The following is a 21,591-nucleotide window of genomic DNA, read 5'->3' as shown; positions in this document are numbered from 1 at the left end:
CAACCGGACACCTCTCAAAATATCATAACCAAACTCGACACAAGGATTCCCAAGGTGGCGATAGCAGTCCTTGTCAGAATTTAGATGCTGGATGCCATTTTGAATCAAGACAGTGTACCAAAACATCACTTTGGTGTGACTTTGCCCATTTTTTAGCATGAGTTTGGCTACCTCATGAGCTAATATTGCCAAACTTGGCACAAGGGTTTCTGGCGTGGGGATCTATGTCGATGGTTGGGTGCCAGGCACCATTTTGAATCAAGATGGCAGACTGAAATGTGACTTGGGGTTAGCTATGCCTGTTTATTGGCCATCTCCTGAGATATTATCACCAAACATGGCATGAAGGTTCTCAAGGTCTTCATTATTGTTTGGGTGCCGATGTAATTTTGATTCAAGATGGTGAACCAAGATGTGACTTCGCCTTATTTTTGACATGACTCACAAATTACACTATCCATTTTAAAATCATGATATTTTTTTTATTTTCAAAAATTCCCAGACATGGCTGGGCACTCCCTGCTAGTAACCTCATAATGAAAGTTCTGCTGCCTCAGATCAAGAATCCATCTAGACAAGCATTTTGCTTCCGACATAGGCTCCCCCAAACAGCCTGATGGCATTAATACTTTCTCACCCTTCAGCAACTGGTATTTACTGGCCTGCTACATCTGAATATGAAAGGTCAGTCTTGTCTTTGCAGGTTTCATTTGTCAATAGTGATTAATCACAAACAGAATGCTAGTGTGGAATTTCCTTGTCCAGAGTGCCAGCTACATATGCCCTTTTCTAGGACACACATTCTCTCCCCTGACCCTTCATTTTTTTTATTTGCCTCAATGGATTTGGCATTCTGTCAGCACTGAGCTATTTGTATTTCTCTAAACCGGGGGTTGCTTTAGGGACTTCTGCTTATAGTTACAAATGAGAAACTCACAGGCAACACAAAAACACACCTTGCAACCATTGGCCAAAGTTCAGCTTGGGGGAGTCAGAAGCCTTCTGGTGCTAGGGAAGGCCCATGGGCACCATGTTGGTGACACCTATTCTAAACCTTGGAATACTTGACCATATCAATATCTTCTTGTTTCTCGGTTTGGGTACAGTCCTGTTGACACCCAACTCAGTGTGCTAGTAGGAAGAACTTTCTGCCAGTAAGAGCTGTTCAGCAGTGAAACGGTCTACCTCAGGAAGTTGTAGACTCTCCTTGGAGGTTGGATTGTCATCTGTCATGGATGCTTTAGTTGAGATTCCTGCATTGCAGGGGATTGGACTAGATGACCCTGAGGCCCCTTCCAACTCTGATTCTATGATGTGTTTCATCACATTTTAAAGCCATCTAAGCTGGGGGCATCATGTGGCAGTACCCCAGATTAAGGCTCCCAAGATTTCCCAAACTGCTATATTCAATCATATACACTCCCAGGTACTCAACAAAAAACCCATTGAAACAAAAAGCCCACCGTCAGCTTCTCATGAACTTGCGGGCATTGGACTCTTTCAATTTGGAATAAATGCAACAGAATGTGGGCATTAGGAAGTAGCTGCATTCAGTATACCTCTAATCTGTGTGATGCTTACATCTTGTGAGAGAAGTGGATGCCATGAATCAGTTGGGTGTCACCCTATGAAGGGCAGAGTGTAATGAAGGGAGAATGATTTGGAGAACATGGCTGATTTCTGCCAGCAATTGCTGGGCCGACTGTGAAACTTCCCAGTCTTTCTGGGGCCATATTGCCCTTCTGTTGCTTCAACTTTCCACTCACTGAGCTACATATGAATGACACTTGTTAATAAATCAGTTCTGGATATTCTTCTGTCGGTGCTGTTGTTCATATTTTGTCATGCCCTCGATGGAGCATGGTACTAAAAGCCAAATACAACATACAATACAGTGCAGCTCTATACTAGCAGAACCAAAGAGTAAGTATTAATTAAATACTGCATAAAATTCTGTTTGCTTGTAGTTTGAACAGCTGTTAGACAAGCTGTTTTGCTCTACTGCCCTCTAATGGATAATGGAGGGAATACTAGCAAATTTGTCTCTTCCACTCACAAGCTCTTAAATACAGATAGGTAGCCGTGTTGGTCTGCCATAGTCAAAATGAAAAAATTCCTTCCAGTAGCACCTTAAAGACCAACTAAGTTAGTTCTTGGTATGAGCTTTCGTGTGCATGCACACTTCTTCAGATACACACAGATACACACTTCTTCAGTGTGTATCTGAAGAAGTGTGCATGCACACGAAAGCTCATACCAAGAACTAACTTAGTTGGTCTTTAAGGTGCTACTGGAAGGAATTTTTTCATTTAAGCTCTTAAATGTTCTTCAGTTGCGGCACAGCTGGTTCACACTTAACGCGAATCCATGGTTGGACCGTGCCTTTGGGTCATGCGTTAACCTTGCCCAGTACCTTAAAAATCTGAAGCCACGGTTTGTTGTTGGCTTACAAATCTTGATTTGTTTTAACTATGACATGGAGTTATGAGCAAACCCAGCACCTGTCTTTAACCATGGCCACACCTACGCAGATTTTATTGAGCTACAAAGGTATGTGACAAGAAAAATAAAACAAACTTTGCACAAACAAGGCATGGTTTGTCTGATCATGGTCCATTCTTGTGTTGTTTTTAAAAAGCGAGGGCTTAGGCCCGTTTTCAAACCAAGCCAATGGGCGGGGGGGTGGGGAGAACCGGCTGTTTTGGAATTGACAGCAATGTACCAAAAATTTCCTGCTCCACTTTCAGCCAATATATTAGGAACAATTAGGAAACAATATTGTGCAATTTGCTTTTTGAACACCACATTCTCCAATGCTTTCAATTAAATGCTGCTTTTTAAGTGCTCCAAATTTAGGGAATATTCACTCTTTGTGATGGAATGGGTTTGGACTCAGAATCTGGCAGCAGAACTTTGCTCATGGGATGCTTCCACGGGAAAAATGGACAGGAGACAATGTGATTTCTGCCGATTCCTCCTGCAAAGCTGGAAGCTGCAGTGGGGAAAGGGAACTGGGAAAAGCCTGTTTCTCCAGTGAGAATCTCCACTGGATCTGATGCAAGTAGAATGAATGCTTCAGTCCACAGAAAGCACCTTCTGGTTCCAACCCATAGGGGGGAAATTTGGAAATTTGGAAAGACCAAAGTGAAATACCTTTGTGGTTTAGATGCTGAACTCTACCACAGCTCTCATGGTCTCCTTTCTTTCATCACCATCTTGGTGGGGTAGCTGTTCCTGTAACTCTACCACTATATAGGCTTACATTACATTACATTACATTACATTACATTACATTACATTACATTACATTACATTACATTACATTAGGCTCTACCATGTGAAGCTTAAAGTGGGGAAAGTGAGTTTTCCTCAATATTTATATATGTACATATATTTTGGGGGAAACAACCCTATTCTCCCCACACTCTGCAGCATTCCTGCAACCATTTCTGTCAATCTCTCATTCTCTGGCCAAACAGCTCTTTGTACAGCTAAGCTCACCCCAAGCATCCTTCCAAGGGAGAGCAACCCCATTCCCCAACCTGCCTCCTGAAGGTGGGGAACATCCACCCCAAGAGCCTTCTCCTTCCCAGGATTCAAGCACACTTTATTGGCCCACCTAAACACCTAATGTTTAGGGGAGTTTTTAATGTGTGACATTTTAATGTATTTTTAATCTTTGTTGGAAGCCGCCCAGAGTGGCTTGGGAGACCCAGCCAGATGGGCGGGGTACAAATTATTATCAATAATAATAATACTAATAATAATAATAATAATAATAATAATAATAATAATAAATGACTGCTCCCAAAAGCTTCGTATACAGGGGAGTCTTTAGCATATGCGCCGCCGGACTGCAAAGATCTTCCCAGCGCCCTCAAGTCTGACAAGCACCGCTGTTGTGAATGACAAGCGCCACCGCTGGCACGGCACATCTTTGGTAAATGAGCGCACAAAGTCAAAAGTCCTTTAGTGAAACAGAAGGTATACATTTTGGTAATACCTAGGTATATATGTACAGTGGTGCCTCGCAAGACGAAAAGAATCTGTTCTGTGATTCTCTTTGTCTAGCGGTTTTTTCGTCTTGCGAAGCAAGCCCACTGACGGATTAGCGGATTAGCGCTATTAGCGGCTTTTAGCGGCTTATCATCTTATCGGATCAGCTGATAAGCGGCTTAGCGGCTTAGAAAAAGGGGGGGAAAGGAGAAAAAAACCCGCAGGAACTCGCAAGACATTTTTGTCTTGCGAAGCAAGCCCATAGGAGATTCGTTTTGCGAAGCACCTCCAAAACAGAAAACCCTTTCGTCTAGCGAGTTTTCTGTCTTGCGAGGCATTCGTCTTGCGGGGCACCACTGTATTTTGTTTTTCTAGCTTGATCAAAATTATTTATTATTTCATAACAGGTAGATAGTTAAGAGCTTAGGCTGTTTCAGCGGCGGGCGCCTGGCACCGGCCAGAATTTGGGGCCTGGGTGCCCTGCACCCCTTGCCACCCCCCACCCCCCGGTAAAGATGGCCCTGTTTGTATAAATGTTCAATAGCACTGGGGAGAGGATAGTACTCCACAGAACCCCACAGGACAAGTGCCAGGGGTCTGAGGAACACTTAACCCAGTGCTACTCTATAGTCACAACCCTGAGGATACAAACAGAACCACTGTAAAACAGTGCTTCTAATACTCATTTCACTATATCAGTCCAGAAGGATACCACGATCAATGTATTGAAAACCACGGAGAGATCAAGCAGAAGTAACGGGGTCACACTCCTGCCCCTCTCTCACAATAAAGGTTGATCAAGCCTGATTCAGCTCCCATACCAGATCTGAATTCAGATTGTGCTGGATCTAGATAATCTCATCCAGGAATACCTGCAGTAGTGCCATAATCACCCTCTCTGCCATCTTCAGTAAGTAAGGGGTCAGACGTATGACATATACAGAAAGCAGAAAAAAAGATCTGTAGGCAGTTTTAAATAGAAAATACTTTACTGGGCAGGGTTTTTTTTAGTTAAACACAATGCTTTATAAAACTGGTAATGTAAGAAATAAGTTATTATTTAAAACTTTACATCCATGAGATACATGGCCATTAAAGACCAGATACATGATACTTCGCAGAGGGAAGAAATCTCACTAGCATGTTCAACATCGCCACTGTGGTTTGGAGTTTCAGGTTTAAGAAAGTAGCTCAAACAGCTATTGTGCATTCTGCAGTTCAGTGCAGGAGAAACACCGTGATTAATAATAAAACTTGAGTGTATTTAAGAGTTTAATGATAAATCCAGATAGATAAGGGATAAAGCCTACCAGAAACTTTTAGCTCTTTAGAATAAAATATTATACCACTCAAATCCCATTCAGCCCATTGGTGTTTTCACAAACTTATGGATTGTGCATAATTTTAGTCAATTGAGCTTGAGCTGAAATCCAAAGAAAAGCACTGAACACAACGTTTCCCCTGAAGTGCAGATTCTATTTTCCATAAAGGAAACAGAGAAAAGAGTACAATGAGTCAGTGACTTTTTTTGGATGGAATTCGTAGCAAAAGAAAGCAAGATGTTATGGAGGGGAACACTATAATCCCTTAGGAATAAACATATAACCTATGGCTAACCTATGGCTCTTCAAACGTTATTGGACTACAACTCCCACCAATTCTCACCATAAGCCATGCTGGCTGGGGTTCATGGGAACTGGAGTACAACACAATCTGGGAGGATAGCCACCCCTGCTTTAAACTCAGAACTGCATAGAGTTCATTACACACTATCTAAAACAGACTTGCCTTGACTGCTGAACACAGCTGATGTTCTTCCTCACTGTTCAGAGCATTAGATTTAACTCTGTGGTTAAATAGTGAAGGCAGCATGCATAAAACAATTCATATAAAAAGCACAGTCCATAGCAAGGGTGTTGGACGCAAAGAGATATCAGAGCACAGAAACTGAAGTTAGATATCCAAGGAAGGTGCTGTTAGAACAAGCAGGAGTGTATTAGAAGTGTTACATATAAAAATATAAACATGTTAGGAAGGATATGCCACTAAGTGCTTCCGTTTGGTTTTTCAGGAAGAAAAAGTACACAGAATACACAAGGTTAAGAAAGTTATTAAGGAGTCCTGTAATTTTCATTTGGTGCAAAGTTCTCTAGCTGGAAGATTAAGTCGACAGCAGCTTCAACATCTGGAACAATGTGGTTTGGTTCTACTAAAGCAGGATCAAACCTAAAATCCCTGTGCCCATGAAACACAGTCTCAGTTATGCACTCTCTCGTGTCAGAGGGCACCTCTGTGTGAGGGTTGTAAACTCCGGTGCAAACAAGGACAGACCTACAGCTTGTGGCAGTCGCAGGTGCTAATTCACTTTCCCAAGTGTTTTCGAGTTCTTCTTCCTGAGAGACTGTGGCAGATCTTGAGCCCCCGGCAGCTTTGGCCTGGATACGTGCCTTGGAACCTCGTCTCGAGTTCTTTTCTTGAAGGTAGCGGTTGTAAAGATTAGCACCATAAATATCTGTCATTAGGTTATCCCTAGGGAGTCAAGAAAGTTACATCAGCATAAACATATTTCGGGTATATGCGCAATGCACCTGCTGATAGAGCTTGCCATTTCCATTATTACAGTGCACAGACTCTCCTCTGCATACTGCAGTCTACGGGCTTTACAAGTGCACACTTCTAAGCTCCCTTTCTGGACATCTCACCCCTGGTCTAGCAGCTCTGTGGATCTAAAGCCAATGAACTTTGTCTCAGAGGATTTCTCCTTGCCTTTGGGAAAATAAACTTCACCCTGGTTCATAGAATCTTTTGTACATCCAAACAAGACAAGAGGAATGACGTGAAAACCAACAAATACTATAATATTAGTGAAATATGCACGTGTTACAGGTTCACACATTTTACCACATTTAAGCCATTCATACTTTTCACACACATCCCCACACTGAACCAGTATAGCCAAGGCTGCATATATTTTGCCAGATGGCAACAGAAGTCAAGAAGCTGACATATCGGAATTTTAACATTTTTAAGGTGCCCCCCCAAAAAAAACTTATCACAGGAGTGAAGGCTGAAAAGCATGAGCAGGATGTGAGGAAAAGAGAGGCTGACAGTGACTGAGAGCAGAGCTTCAGTGTCCTCCAGAGCTCTCTACAGCAGCAGAGGTCTCCTCTGATGGGCTTCTTTCACTCCACTGCAAGCCAATATATTCCCAGTACAGAGCGGATGCAATTAGACTTCATTAACAGAAAGCAAAATGAAGCTCAAAGCCATCTCAAATCTGAATAAATATCCCAGCATCAGTGATTAACCAAAAAGGCATAACCGAAAGTGATTGTGCTGCAGTCCTCCCAAGGTGAAATCAGCATGATTTGGCCCATGATCTTTCAACACCACGTGAACTAAAAGACAAGCTTATGCAGATAATTAGGATCAAGTCCCACTGAACCCAGTGAGACTTTCTTCTGAGAAAACATGCAGAGAAGTTGGCTGTAACTGCTTAAGCAGACAGAAGCAGGTGACTTTACTTGCCACTGACCACTGATGAAAAGATCTGAAAAAGGAGGTTTCAGATTCACCAGGAGCCAGACATTGTACAACTATATAGCAGATTCTTTCACTTATTTACTGCCTGGCTAAAATTGAAAGAGGAAGGGTGGTTTTGACAATCTGCAATGTCACTGGATAAGTTTTAAACAGGTTTTCAGGGGGAGAATCACATTTATTTATTCCAGTCCCTTAGCACTTTTAAACTTCGTAACAATAGCCTACCTAAAACGTTCCCCTTCTCAACTGACTGACAAATCATGAGTTTTGACTCATTCATTTTAACAAGTTTTATGAGTTGCTGTTTGCAACAGGAATATTTTACGATGAGAAACATCTTACCCAATGGCATAGAGGGTTTGAATAGGCTTCTTCCATTGTTTTGCACTTGCTTGTGTCCTGATCAGGTATTCTGCATAGTGATATGTCAGTTCACTTGGTTTTCCCATCAAAGCCTCATATTTCAGCTCTTTGCCAGTGATCTTTTTGTAAATGTTTTCCAAACAAACCATGAATGTTCCATGCCCAAACCTAAAATATACAGAAAATAAAGCTTCGTCAGCGAGAATGAATGGTTAGCCAGGATAAAAACAAAATATCACATAACAAGGGAACGCCATTTGTCCAACTTCTATTGAGGTAGATTGTGAAGGCTGAATTAATTCCATTCCATTTTACATAAATAGGCAGGTGAGTTGCTAACACACATGCACTATGCTATCCATTTTTTAAAAAGCAGTGTTTGTTGGTCTCTTAAAAAATCCCGGGCAGTGCTGGGCATATCCACTAGTTGCATATATTTTGTAGTGATGGGAAACCCCCCTCACCCATGAACATGGCAAATTAAACTATACCCCTAAATCAGAAAATAGTAGTTCAGTTAATTCCAAGCACAATTACAAATCAAAATGGGTCCGGTTCCCTATAACATTACTGGGAATGGAGAAGCACAACCCTTCTCAAACCTGCTTCTCTGGAAACAGTAGATGTGTTAGTGAGAAATCTCCATCTCATCCTCCCCACCCCACCCCCTGCAACCTGCAATGCTCCTATGACAGGGACCCAAGCACTGGGTGTTTAACAGGCATCATCAGGAGCATGAAAGGGATTGTTTTTGGTTCTTAATTAGTCTTGGACTTCCCATTGACAAAGAAACAGCCAGAAACAGCACAGCACAGCACAGACTGATGGGATGGGATAAGTTCTCCTCTGGCTCAGATTTTAATCCAAGCTGAGGTATTTCCAGAAGTCATAATGCTTGCCTCATAAGTACCGTATTTTTCGCTCTATAACACGCACCAGACCATAACACGCACGTAGTTTTTAGAGGAGGAAAACAAGAAAAAAAATATTCTAAATGAAATAGTGGATATATGATTTTTGTGGTTCATGCTGTGGCCACAGACATGTGATCTGACAGTGAGTTTGGAGTAGCCCAATGCAAAAATCCTGAGGATCCATGTGGATCCATGCTTTGTAACCACGGAGGAGGGAAGGAAGGGGAACCATGGATCCTCTGCTCACAACTGCAGCAGATCCCCCTCGCCACCCGCAGGCATTCGCTCCATAACACGCACAGACATTTCCCCTTACTTTCTAGGAAGAAAAAAGTGAGTGTTATGGTGCAAAAAATACGGTAAGTTGAGCATTATGGATCAGTGAGGCCCACTCTTCGAATCAAGGAATTATGAATGTTTGTGACATTGATGATACATTTTTGGTGTTGTATGCTGATAAGCTCAGTGAACTCTTCAGATACCAAGAGTTCTCCCTTGCTGTTTGTACATATCTTGAAAAATCTGCAAGCACTCACTGCCCTTGCCCTACCTTGGAGACTGGGCTTCAGCCATCCACATTAGATCCATGTTGCAAGCCAGTACAGGAATGTGTGGGTGAGTTGCCTGAGCATATGGATTCCCAGGATAGCCACTTGTCAAAAGAACATCTATGATCAACTGCAGGTTCGTTTCCCATCTCACTGGCTCACCAAATAGAACAATCGCTACAAGGCAATCAACAGGGACACAAATTAGGTACACAATTCTACACAGCTACCACAGTGTAACAATTCTGTCCTTGTTACGTTCCATGAGGTGGTACAAAGCCCGAAATAAATAGAGCAGAATTCCACTGAGTAGTAACTTATTTGCAGCTATATTGTCTTCAATCAACTTTCATCTTCAGAAATTCATGAAACAACTCCAGGGTCCATTGTTACCTTCATTCCATTCTTTCACTAATGCTTGATCAGTGTCTGTCTAAAGTGGGCTGCTTCTACATACACATACACATACACATACACATACACATACACATACACATACACACACACGTTTCAACATACAGGATTTTCTCCACAAAGATGGCAACCCTGTATGTGCATGGAGATATGGCTGACAGATGTGTCAATTATCAATGTGGCAGGGCTAGAACTGTGCATTCCCACAGGCCCATCTATGTGTTGGGTACCCACATGTACTGAATGCCTGAACAGGACTAGACTATTGTACAAAGGTGCAGCAAGACTTTTCATCTTTCATGTTAAGTAAACACACCCCTAGCTAAGATTTTGTCAATCGCTTCAGAATGCCACATGGCAAGTACATAAATGAAATTAATAATGGTGATGGTAATTTCTGTAGTATGGAATATGGTTTTGGAAGATTTGTTTACGTATGTAAGTTGTTTTATACAGCAGTTTTTAGTAACCGTCTTTTTTTCTGGCCAGGGAGTGGGTGGGTGTTTAGTAAGCTAATGCCTAGTCAACTAGTGACACAACCAGCACAGGTCATAGGGTCTACCTCCTTGCTTTCAAGTTCTAATTTGGAATAGGGATTGTAAAGCTAAGACTTAGATAGCACTGACAGAATCATGGCTTTTAGCCTAGAATGGCAGTGTTACAAGAGAACTTACTGAAAGGAGACAAATAGGTAAGTTAGTGTTAAAGAGCAAGGGAATATAAACTCTACATGCCAAGTGCTATGTGCCTACCAGTCAGGTTCATCACAACCGGCCCCTGAGGCCATCAAAGTAGTATGTTTTTTTAAAGCCACCATGCATTCTACTTCACTTAGAAATCATGGGCTGCAGGACATACTGACCCTCAATCTTGGGAAGTTCCACTTCAGGCGGATGCTGCAAAGGGGGGAAAAAAACAAGCTATCATTACTAAGAAAAGCATCCTGGGGTTTTTCTTTAACTCTGACAGGCACACAAGTCCTGTTCAGATGTACCGTAATTCTTCGCATGCCCACTTACATTTCTAAGAAATAAACGTATACCTATTACAGCAACAAGGAACTGGAAAGGCACCTCTGTTGTGGAAAAGTACTTGCTGCTGGTTGTCGCTTTGGCTTCATATCATGCTTGCATAGCAGCTGAAACAATTGCTTGAGCCCCTTCACTCACTAATGCAAACCTCTGCTATGTGTTTTAGGGGGGCAAAATTGCCTCAAAACGAACACTTCACTCCTCTAGGTCTAGTGCAGCATTGCCTTGCATGCTCAGGACGTTTGCATACTACCATTGTGCCCAAATAGATTTTACCCTTTGCACAATACTCAGCAACACAATATCCTAAGTGTAAGGATGAGATAGCACTGGGGTGTGGGAAGATGCCGTTGTGCATTTCATTCTCTTCTCTATTTAAAAAAACACACATTTTAATAACAATCAAAGTCATTTTGTTGTCAAGAGAAACAAAAATCCTGCACTCCCTTCACAGTTAAAATTCACAATTTTCATGATGGGAATCAAGCATACACTTTTCATCTGATTATTCCTTGCAGGCTTGTGATACCATCCTCAAAACAGGCCAGACAAATTAACTTATTATAGAAACCCCATGAAATTTGATCATCCTCTTCCACTTCCTTTCCTTCCCCCAAAACGAACTTAGATGTGTGCACATGCGCACTCCAGCATAAGGAAGAAAGGACACACACCTAAGAAAGAGTGACCTAAAAAAAAGTTTCACAAGGTAATGCAGCTACACATGACTTTCCACAAAGGAAACGAGGAAGTACAGGTAATTAAAGGGCTGGTCAGTGTCCCAGCCCCTTCCTCCTGAACTAGTCTGGTTCAGTTCAATTCTCCTGTCCTCTTCAACCTGACACAATACTTGGGCAATGCTTTCATTAGTTCTTGGAAACATTTCCTCATGTTTCTACTCTGCTCTTTTCATTGCAGCCTAATCTATTGTGAGATCAGTCAATATTGGGTAACCTTCAGAACAAACTGTACAACCTTTTAAATGCTGTGGACAATATACAGGCAATTAAATTTGCCTTTCATTTGTCTATATAGCAACTGCTTGGAAATAGATTTTGTGGAGTTAAGCTAGTAGAACATCCTAAATTTATGAGCACATGAACAGCGGTCAGAGAGACTTCAAGGGCCAAACCAGGCTGTTAGGTAGGACATTTTTGTTAAGGACAATACAAAGCTCTCAAATCAATTATTTAGAGAAATGATCTGTAGTAAACAATATACTTACTGAAACTTTCGGTCTTCTGTCATGGTCAACCATGTCCAATAAGGGGAAGTTTTCTCGCAGCCTGTCGATTGTAATAGGCTGACAAAATCCAACACTAGCAATGTATTTGGTTATGGATAACAATACAATTTCATTGCAACATTTTCCTGGAATGTACATTTCTGCTTTATGAAACAAGCAATAAATTTGATTCGGCAGCAACTTCTTTTTTTTCAAGCCACACAACCAAGAATTACTACTACTACTACTACTACTACTACTATTTTAGGATCCACTCCTGCTGTATTCATTCCCTGCAGCAAAGACAAGAACCCACAATGGCTTCAGAACGAGCTTGCAGTCTCCCTTTCACACAAACACACAGCATAACCACAACAGTGACTGGACAGCTGTTAGTGGCAGCCTCTCTGTGTAAGCCAGATACGGCCTGCTCAAAGAGAGTGAAAAACCGAGGCAGCAACCAGGAACTGGAAAGGTTAATAAAGAAAATAGGAAATGTTTCCTCTTCTTTGCCTGCCCCTCATTTCCCTTGCTGCGTTATATATTTCAAGACCACACTTAAGAGCTGACTGATTTCATCAGAGTTCATGGACAGCATAAACTACAAGATGCACCTATTAATCACTGTACGAAAAAACCAAAAACCAAAAGCTTTTTGCATATACAGTGGTACCTCTGGTTACGTACTTAATTCGTTCTGGAGGTCCGTTCTTAACCTGAAACTGTTCTTAACCTGAAGCACCACTTCAGCTAATGGAGCCTCCCACTGCTGCCACACCGCCACCGCGCGATTTCTGTTCTCATCCTGAAGCAAAGTTCTTAACCCAAAGTACTATTTATGGGTTAGCGGAGTCTGTAACCTGAAGCGTATGTAACCTGAAGTGTATGTAACCCGAGGTACCACTGTAACCTGGAATAAGCTACATCTTCCAAAGGATACTGCTTAGCAATATCAAGAAGAGGCCCTTGTCCAGACACAAGAACACATTTGTCATGGTAACGTCTGAACATTCGCAAAGGACTGTGGGACATCATGACTTGGTCTTGGGAAATCTGTGAGAGAAAGAATGGGAGATCAGTTCCTTAATTAATATGCTCTCTTTTACCTGTGACATCTTTGCTCATGAAAATAGTACTGAAAAATTAATTCAGATCAGATTTCTGTTTTCACAGCACACAACCAGTGCTTAAAATAGTTCTTGCCTCAGTCTCTCTCCACACCCAGCATCTGATTCTTGTTTCAGAGGTAAGGTTTAAATTAAACCATATACAAAACAATAATGAGAAAACAGCTTACAATTCATGAGGTTAATGTTACTTGGATAGAAGTACACACAATTTGCCCTATAAAACATGAAGCTGATAAGCATTTTAATCCCCTAAGAGAAACCCTTGAAATTATTTGGAAGATATTGCATCTATTTTAAAAGACACCTGTAAGATTTGGAACTGAGATTTAAAGTTGTTATCTTTATGAAGGCAAGACAAGAACTACTGAACTAAGTAGACTATTTATAAAACAGAAATATTCCTTCATTATTCATGTGATTTTAAAAACACACACACATACAAAAGGCGTTAAAATTACTCACTGGCACTCCAAGAATATGAGACAACTGGTCTGCTTTCTTCTGACGAAGGCAGTTTCCTGCATTTGTGACAAATACTACAGGAACCGAAAACTCTCCCTGAGAATTAAGCAGTTTTTGAAAGGCTTTTCTTGCGCCTGGAATTGGTGTCTTTCCTCGTACCAGTACTCCATCAATGTCAAACAGAAAGCCAAAGGTAGGTTGTATGTTGAGCTGAAATAAAAGAAAGCTTGCATTCATGATACAGTCATACCTCAGGTTACAGACGCTTCAGGTTGTGCGTTTTCAGGATATGGACCCGCCGAAACCTGACAAGAGGTGCAGATATGGAGGAGATCTTGAGATTTCCACAGGTATAAAGATTCTTTTAAAAAGTAAAAAAAGGGCTAAAAAGCCCAAACACAGGAGAATTCATTCTGTGTGCTTGTGAGTAGATTGGAGGGGGGAGGAGATGATTCAGCTGCTATGCGAAAGAAAGAGTGTTATATTATTGGGACTAAAGGAGAATCAAAAGGCACTGGCGGAAGAAGGTAGGTGAGGTGGGGGCACAGCGCCCCAGGTGTCATCGGGGGGGTGACATTTGGCGTGCCGCCCACCCATGACTCACACTCCCACGCCTACCGTGAGCAAAGCAGCGCAAGCCATCGGGGGAAGCGGGAGCTGCTGCGCCGTTTTGCCGCTTTGCTCGCGGTAGGCGTGGGAGTCCGAGTCACAGGCAGGCGGCGCACTGAATATCACCCCCCCCCTTTGCACCAGTGGCAAACCAGCTCCCCCCTTCCCCTGGCGGCTTGCGTTAGGCATGCGAGTCGCAGGAGGGCACCCTCCACGCCCCGTCCCCCTTGGGAGCGCGCCTGCCCTGGGCAGCACAGGCATATATGCCGCCACTCTCAAAAGGTAAAAATTTCAGTCTCCATTTCTTCCATATGGTCAAATCTGATTCTAGAAAATGTCTTCTCGTGTCTTGTTGTCCATTTTCTAATAAGGGAGTGAATGCATAAAGTCCTGGAACAGTTTTTAATGAGATTCTAGGCTGGATTAACTTCTACTGGGAATATAGTCAGCAAGCAACACAATCTGCAGATCTTACGGATTTAGTCTCTCTTTCCTCAGAATAGTGTAATCAAAATGGAAAGAAAATTAAGTTTAACTTTTCTGGCAACATAAGCTGATTTTCCTCTGTCATGAAAAGCTTAGAAGGAGAATCACTACATTTCAACTAGAATAGACTAGTACAAACACAGTGTACACATTAAAACTTTATTTAAAATATCTGATCAAGGAAGTATTCAAATTAAAACCTGGTTATTTTTAAAGGTGATACTTTCCCTGACAACAAGGTACGGACATGTTTCATTAGAGCCAACTGCTGCTAGTATAAATATATTTTTTAAAATTTAAAAAATTGTCCAGTAGCACCTTAGAGACCAACTAAGTTTGTTCTTGGTGTAAGCTTTCGTGTGCATGCATGTGTGCATCTGAAGAAGTGTGCATGCACACCAAAGCTTATACTAAGAACGAACTTAGTTGGTCTCTAAGGTGCTACTAAGGTCCGTATAGTTAAAGCTATGGTTCTCCCAGTAGTGATGTATGAAAGTGAGAGCTGGACCATAAAGAAAGCTGATCGCCGAAGAATTGATGCTTTTGAATTATGGTGCTCTTGAGAGTCCCATGGACTGCAAGAAGATCAAACCTATCCATTCTTAAGGAAATCAGCCCTGAGTGCTCACTGGAAGGACAGATCCTGAAGCTGAGACTCCAATACTTTGGCCACCTCATGAGAAGAGAAGACTCCCTGGAAAAGACCCTGATGTTGGGAAAGATGGAGGGCACAAGGAGAAGGGGACGACAGAGGATGAGATGGTTGGATAGTGTTCTCGAAGCTACCAGCATGAGTTTGACTAAACTGCGGGAGGCAGTGGAAGACAGGAGTGCCTGGCGTGCTCTGGTCCATGGGGTCACGAAGAGTCGGACACGACTAAACGACTAAACAACAAAGGTGCTACTGGGACATTTTTTTAAAAAAAATTAAAATATATTTTGACTGAGTCAGACCAACACTGCTACCTACCTGAATCTGTCGCTAGAATAATTCAGTAAATTACCATCTGTTCATGCAAAGGTTTCAATGCTTCATCAATAGCTCTGAGTTTGTCACAATATTATCAATAAATATTTTGTCCCTGTCTGACATTACAACATCAAGCTATGGAAGGTGGAAGCATTCACAGTTGTAAACACTGCTGTGTCCTTACTGCAATCTGCCACTCACAGCAACAAAGGAAACTCCTCCAGGATCTGTCTGCTCCATCCCTTTTCAAGTTTAATGCCACAGTGCTTGTGGCTGTGCCACACAGATGCACAAAGGAGACAAGGGTTCAGTTCACAAGGGTGGCTGAATTTAAGTAGCTGTGGGTTTTTTTAGTAACATTTGAATTTATAAGAGTGTTTCAATGGTTACCCAACCACCTTCAAGGAAGGTAAATACTACAAATGTAAACAAATAAAGTTAATGCCCGATATGAATATTTGTCATTTGATTGAAATATCTTATTGCTTTCAATAAAAATAGGAATTGAAAGAATCCCAAGAAGTGTGAGTACATTATGCCTTTACTGTTGGGAAACTATGACCCACTGATGTGTCTACTTTGCAATTCATGATACAGGCTTATGTGAAATAAGGTAGGACCCTACCCTGTCGCCCAACATCTATCACAAATTTCACATATGAAACATCTCAACACACCACCAATCTACACACTTTATATTTCTTAAGTTTCTTGTTTACAGGTGGCGACTATTTTAGGCACGTCCAACTGACGCATGATCACCGGTGTGTGGGTCCTCTTGGACCCAGAAGAAGGCAGAATGGGGGCAGAAAGAGGTGTGGGGCGGGGCGGTGGAACACTCTGCTAACACACGCAGGGGCCAGAAACAGAGCCCCCGCATGAAATGGTTACTGCCTGTAATTCTTCAGATCTGAACTCAGACTTCACACAAATTAGCATTCAGATTGCTTATTTATTTGAACTCTTTATATGTCACCCTTCATAATATTTATTCCATATTGATTTACACTGTACTTTTTTTTTAATCCCAGGGCAGTTTACAGTTACACTTTTTCAGTTTCTGGGATCATGAAGATGGTTGCCAGTGCAGTGTGCAATGTTTGATTCACAACCACATACCCTGCATATAGGTAAAAGATATAGGACCCCTGGACGGTTAAGTCCAGTCAAAGGTGGGGTGCCGCGCTCATCTCGTTTTTCAGGCCAAGCTTTCCAGGTCATGTGGCCAGCAGGACTAAACCGCTTTTGGCACAACGGAATACCGTGATGGAAACCAGAGCACACAGAAATGCCATTTACCTTCCCACCATAGCTGTACCTATTTATCTACTTGAACTGGTGTGTTTTCGAACTGCTAGGTTGGCAGAAACTGGGACAGAGAAACGGGAGCTCACCCTGTCGTGGGGATTCGAACCGCCGACCTTCCAATCAGCAAACTGAAGAGGCTCAGTAGTTTAGACCACAGTGCCACCCGCTCCCTCCTTACCTTTTACCCTGTATATACAGCCATGCAGAGGTATTCAGGAACCATCCCAAAATACATGTAGAATGGCGAGGCTAATTTGGGATCAGAGTCTGAGTGAGAAGTAGTTAACCTAAACAAATAATCATTTCTCAAACTTATTTATTCACATAAAACATCTCAGTCTCATGCTTCAACTTCCTATTGCCATCATGCTTCAACTTCCTATTGCCTAAGAAAAAAATAACCGCTGCTGCACTGTGTGCATTTGCTATAATGTTGATTTATGTTAAATGAACTTTTTAATTGTTGATTTTTTCAGTGTTATGTTGTAGGGATATTATATTTTTTATAATGTATCATTATCATACCTCTGCATTTACACTGTTTTTATGTGAACAGCTTTGAACAAAGATTTATTTGTAGGAAATGCAGTATATAAATAATATGGCCATCAGTTCTTGCAAGGTATACAAGAAAGACAGGGAACCTATGGTCCTCCAGACATTGTTGGCAACCAAGCCCATTCAAGCTGGGCATTTAAACCAGCGCTATTCCAGAGCCTTTGAAAATCCCAGGAGTCTGCAGTTCAAATGCTCAGCTTGCATAACAAAACTAAAGCAATCACTGCAGGTGCAAACATATCCCAAATTTGCTTTTCTCTTCAGGATTACTCCATGCATATGTAAATAAAACTGAAACAAGCTAAGGGAATGTTTATTAAAAGATTAACCTGTTGCATAAGCAAGCCTCTTCAGCTGCTGGGGGTTGCTTCAACATTAATGTTAGTCTGTGATTCTGTGGCTATACTCTAGAGAAACAGCATGGCAGGGAAAATAGCTGTTCTTGGTAATGGAAAAGGCAGCACATACTCAAATACCATTATTTTGTTTTATTTACACTGGAATCACTTTATTTTTTAAAGCATTTATTTATCATCTTTTTTTTTTAAAAAAAGGAGATAACTTCCTTTAAAAAGACACCTGAATATTAAAGCATTCACTCGCATCCTCTCAAATTCAAGATCAGGACCCTCCAGCAACCATTGGGTGTTAAAAGCCTGCTGTTCTATGTAAAAAAAAACAAATTACAGGAAACAATGTATGACTACTGAGGTCAAGCATTATTAGAATGACATATCTAGGTCATGTATTCTAATGTTGTATCTAGACTGTCAACCAAGTAGCATGGGCACTTCATTTCCTTGTCATGCATTTGACAAGGAAACTCCTTTGGGAAATGACTGTAGCTTAGTGGCACAGCATGTGCTTTGCATGCTGAGGTCCCACATTCAGCTCCATTGAATGTCCACATAGGACTGGAAGAGACTCCTGCCTGAAAATATGGAAAGCTCCTGCAGGTCAGTGGGTAGTCAAAACTAGGTTTGGTGACCTCTTAGCCATTCTATTGACAGCTGCCCATATGGAGATAGTCAGATGTTGGGAAACTGGCACTGAGCTGAACATGGATTCTTGGTATACCAGAGTAAGGTCAATAACATTGGCTGAGAAACATACAGCCCTATGCCTGTTTATTCAGAAGTTAAATACTATGTAGCTACTAAGCAAGTGTTCTACATACTTATTTTTTAAGTATGTGGTCATGCTCAGCGTCCTTAAGTAGAGGGCAGGCTGCACCAACCACAAATTCTTAATTTCCCATTTGTTCTGCAAAGCAAAAGTGCTCCATGACCAAAGATTCTGGATTATGCTTCTGTGCAGCAAGAAGATTGTGTTTTAACTGCCAAGAGTTACATATTAATTGCTATGGCAACCTATTAGTATATATACTCATACAGAAAATCTACCAACAAGACAGGAACTGGAACCAGCCCTTTTTCTACCATGTCACTTTCTCATTCCAGAATTGAGAAGTACGAACAAGAAAAAGAACATGTTCCAGGGGGTGACTCCTCATTCCTTCACATGCTTAAGACCAGTCTTGTCACCACAGGTGAAGAGAAGAGTAAATTTAAAAAAAGAAGCTGGAAAGGGGGGGGGGGGAGTAGGCTGGTATGCGCCATTAGGCAACTACGAAGGCCCTAGCACATTGTGAGAACTTACCACTGCACAGCAGCGATTGCCAAATGACAGTGATTGCTTCTCAGCAGGCAGGCAAGCAAGCAATGTTGAAGATGACCAGGACAGACTGCATTCACCAACTGAGAACTAAGCAGCACAGGGGGATTCAAACCCAACCACTGCCTGCCCAAAGTTGTGTAGAGTTGGCAGATGGCTTTGTACTTGTCCCTGATGCTAAGCCAGGTGAGCAAGTAGCAGAGGTGGGTTCAAGGACCCACCACACACTTTCTGCTCCCTCTGGCTGCTGCCCATGCTTGTTTGAGAGACCAAACACAGAAGCACAGAAGACTTGTGTTGAATCTGCCTCCCCTAGGAGGAAGATTTGCACCCAAAAGTGTGCAGCAGCAGCATCCCATCTCAAGGATGGACATTTTCTTATATGAAAAAAGGAAACAGAAGTGATGCTGGGGATGGGGGTGGGGAGAGGAAATGAGAGGTCCTAGTGGTGCAGCAGTAAAACTGCTATCACATCTGCAAAGCTAAGCAGGGTTAAGTATGGTTTCAAACTGGATGGCGAATGGGCGTTTTGAGATTCCAGCATTGCAGGGGGTTGGACTAGATGACCCCAGGCTCCCTCCCAACTCTGTGATTCTATGATGAAAGAAAGAAAGAAAGAAAGAGAGAGAGAGAGAGAGAGAGAGAGAGAGAGAGAGAGAGAGAGACAGGAAGGGGAAAGAGGCAAAAAGAAGAGGCAGGTACCTTGAAAAGGATCAACGGTTAATGAAATGCCCTGCCCCACAACAACAAAAATTTCCAGCCCGTTAATTCACATAAAAGGTGCCTTTCAGTGGCCAATCAGCATTCCCAAGGAACTTACGAAAGAGGAGGAGGAGGTGGCGGCGGCGAGGGAGCAGACTAAGAGCACAAAACAAACAAAGCAGCAGCTCAAGTTAAAAGTTAATACAGCACTAAGCTAAGACCATGAAGCCTCAAAGGAAGGAAATAAGACCCCTTTCCTCTTCCCCCTTCTTGGTTCCCTCCTCCTCCTCCTCCTCCTCAGCTCCTTTCGTTTTTCTTTCCTTTTTGTTTAAGAAACAGTCCAATCCCTCCATCAACCGCTCAAAAAAGAAGCTCGGAGAGGGAGGGAGGCCGCCCCATCCCATGCCCGCTGCCCGAAGCCCAGGAGCAGCTCCAGCCCTGCGCCCCCGACCCCCACTCTGTGCAGCGAGGTACCTGCGAGCCCGCCTCGCTCTTCCCCGGGGCGGCAGGAGCAGCCGAGGCGGCGCCGGCGCTGCAAAGCCTTCTCAGTCCCGGAGGTGGCCGAGGCCGGCGGAGGAGGAGCGGCGGCAGCAGCAGCAGCATTCCCCTCATGGCGGACCCTTCGCGGAGACGGAGCTCCCAGCCCGGCGGCGGCGGCGGCCCCTCCGTCGGGTCTCGCTCCTGCCAGTGTCCAGTCGGGCGCCGGCGCCGCGCCGGGCAGCAGCGACAGCCGACACCGGCTTCGCCTTATTCCCCGCCGGCTCCTCCTCCTGCCTACGCTGCAGCCCCGCGGGGTGGAGCCTGCTCGACTTGCCCCGCGGAGCTTCCTCGCCGCCTCCGCGTTCGCCAGCCAGGCCGCGGCTTCTTCAGCGCCGCTCTCGCTTGGCAAAAGTTCCAAGTGTAAAGCAGTGTCGTCCCCCCCCCAGCCCGCGTTTCTTCCTATTTATTTATTACATTTGTATACCACCTTTTTCTTCCAAGTAGCTCAAGGTGGTGGACAGGGTTCTATAGCTCCTCCCAACAACCCTGTGATGGAGGCAAGGCTAAGAGATGGTGAGCGGCCCAGTGAGCTTCATGACTTAGTGGGGATTCAAACTCTGGTCTCCCCCAGATCAGTCTAACGCTCTAACCATTAGGTCATGCTGGCTCTTTTTTCCCTTTTTTGTTTGCTGCAGCGGGTTACTGGCTTATATGGATTATGCCTGGTTACCTTATCCTCTGCCTCCAGCTCCCCACACTAATGCACATTGTTGACACAAAGGGGTAGGAAGGCAGACGGCAGAGGGAGAAATGGGAATAATGGCAACCTGCAGCAGCAAGGCAAGGACCTCCCTGGTCCAAGACCATGCAAACCTACATTTCAAGCCCAATCTTATGTACGCACAGTATACCAGCAACCATCAGCCTATTCAGGCCCAGGGCCCACATTTAACCCAAGCACGCATTTGGGGGCCCTTTTCTTAATCCTTTCCTTTATATCTGCAAGGTGGTAGTCCTCCTGTTGCAACCAACCTTGGATCTGGGCCCCACCACTTAAAGACCAGCAATGTATTTCTTTTAAAAAAACAAAAACCCAGTGTTCAATAACAATTTGCTTCCAGGCAGGTATATAAAGATTATAGCCTTACAGTAATCCTATAGGATTTCAGCATACATTA

General features: G+C 43.0%; 1 protein-coding gene and 1 long non-coding RNA gene across 2 annotated transcripts; both read right to left on the bottom strand.

The window, feature by feature from the left end:
- Positions 1 to 4,966: 4,966 nt before the first annotated feature.
- On the bottom strand, positions 4,967 to 20,730 carry LOC310700096 (haloacid dehalogenase-like hydrolase domain-containing 5). Its single transcript, XM_083489017.1, has 8 exons — positions 20,408 to 20,730; positions 13,627 to 13,836; positions 12,975 to 13,087; positions 12,035 to 12,128; positions 10,641 to 10,674; positions 9,367 to 9,541; positions 7,882 to 8,070; positions 4,967 to 6,525 (listed from the first exon to the last, which is right to left on the bottom strand). Exons 1-8 carry the CDS (start codon positions 20,543 to 20,545, stop codon positions 6,108 to 6,110), a joined length of 1,371 nt encoding a protein of 456 aa, XP_083345143.1. The 5' UTR covers positions 20,546 to 20,730; the 3' UTR covers positions 4,967 to 6,107.
- Positions 9,782 to 10,634, bottom strand: LOC310700128. The gene is made up of 2 exons (XR_014522445.1): positions 9,852 to 10,634; positions 9,782 to 9,813 (listed from the first exon to the last, which is right to left on the bottom strand). It is a non-coding gene; the product is annotated as an uncharacterized lncRNA (long non-coding RNA).
- Positions 20,731 to 21,591: the final 861 nt, after the last annotated feature.

The sequence above is a fragment of the Podarcis liolepis genome (assembly GCF_965112155.1).
Source record: "Podarcis liolepis genome assembly, chromosome: 2".
NCBI lineage: Eukaryota > Metazoa > Chordata > Lepidosauria > Squamata > Lacertidae > Podarcis > Podarcis liolepis.
The sequence above is the reverse complement of the archived record's forward strand: the minus strand, read 5'-3'. Positions and strand labels throughout refer to the sequence as shown.

What these genes read in the sequence shown, in the direction of transcription:
- LOC310700096 (XM_083489017.1), bottom strand. Translation starts at nt 20,545, where the DNA reads ATGAGGGGAATGCTGCTGCTGCTGCCGCCGCTCCTCCTCCGCCGGCCT. An exon ending in CTCATATTCTTGGAGTGCCA is followed by an intron (nt 13,088 to 13,626) that starts GTGAGTAATTTT and finishes TTTCTCTCACAG; the next exon opens with ATTTCCCAAGACCAAGTCAT. An exon ending in CAAACCCTCTATGCCATTGG is followed by an intron (nt 6,526 to 7,881) that starts GTAAGATGTTTC and finishes TTGACTCCCTAG; the next exon opens with GGATAACCTAATGACAGATA.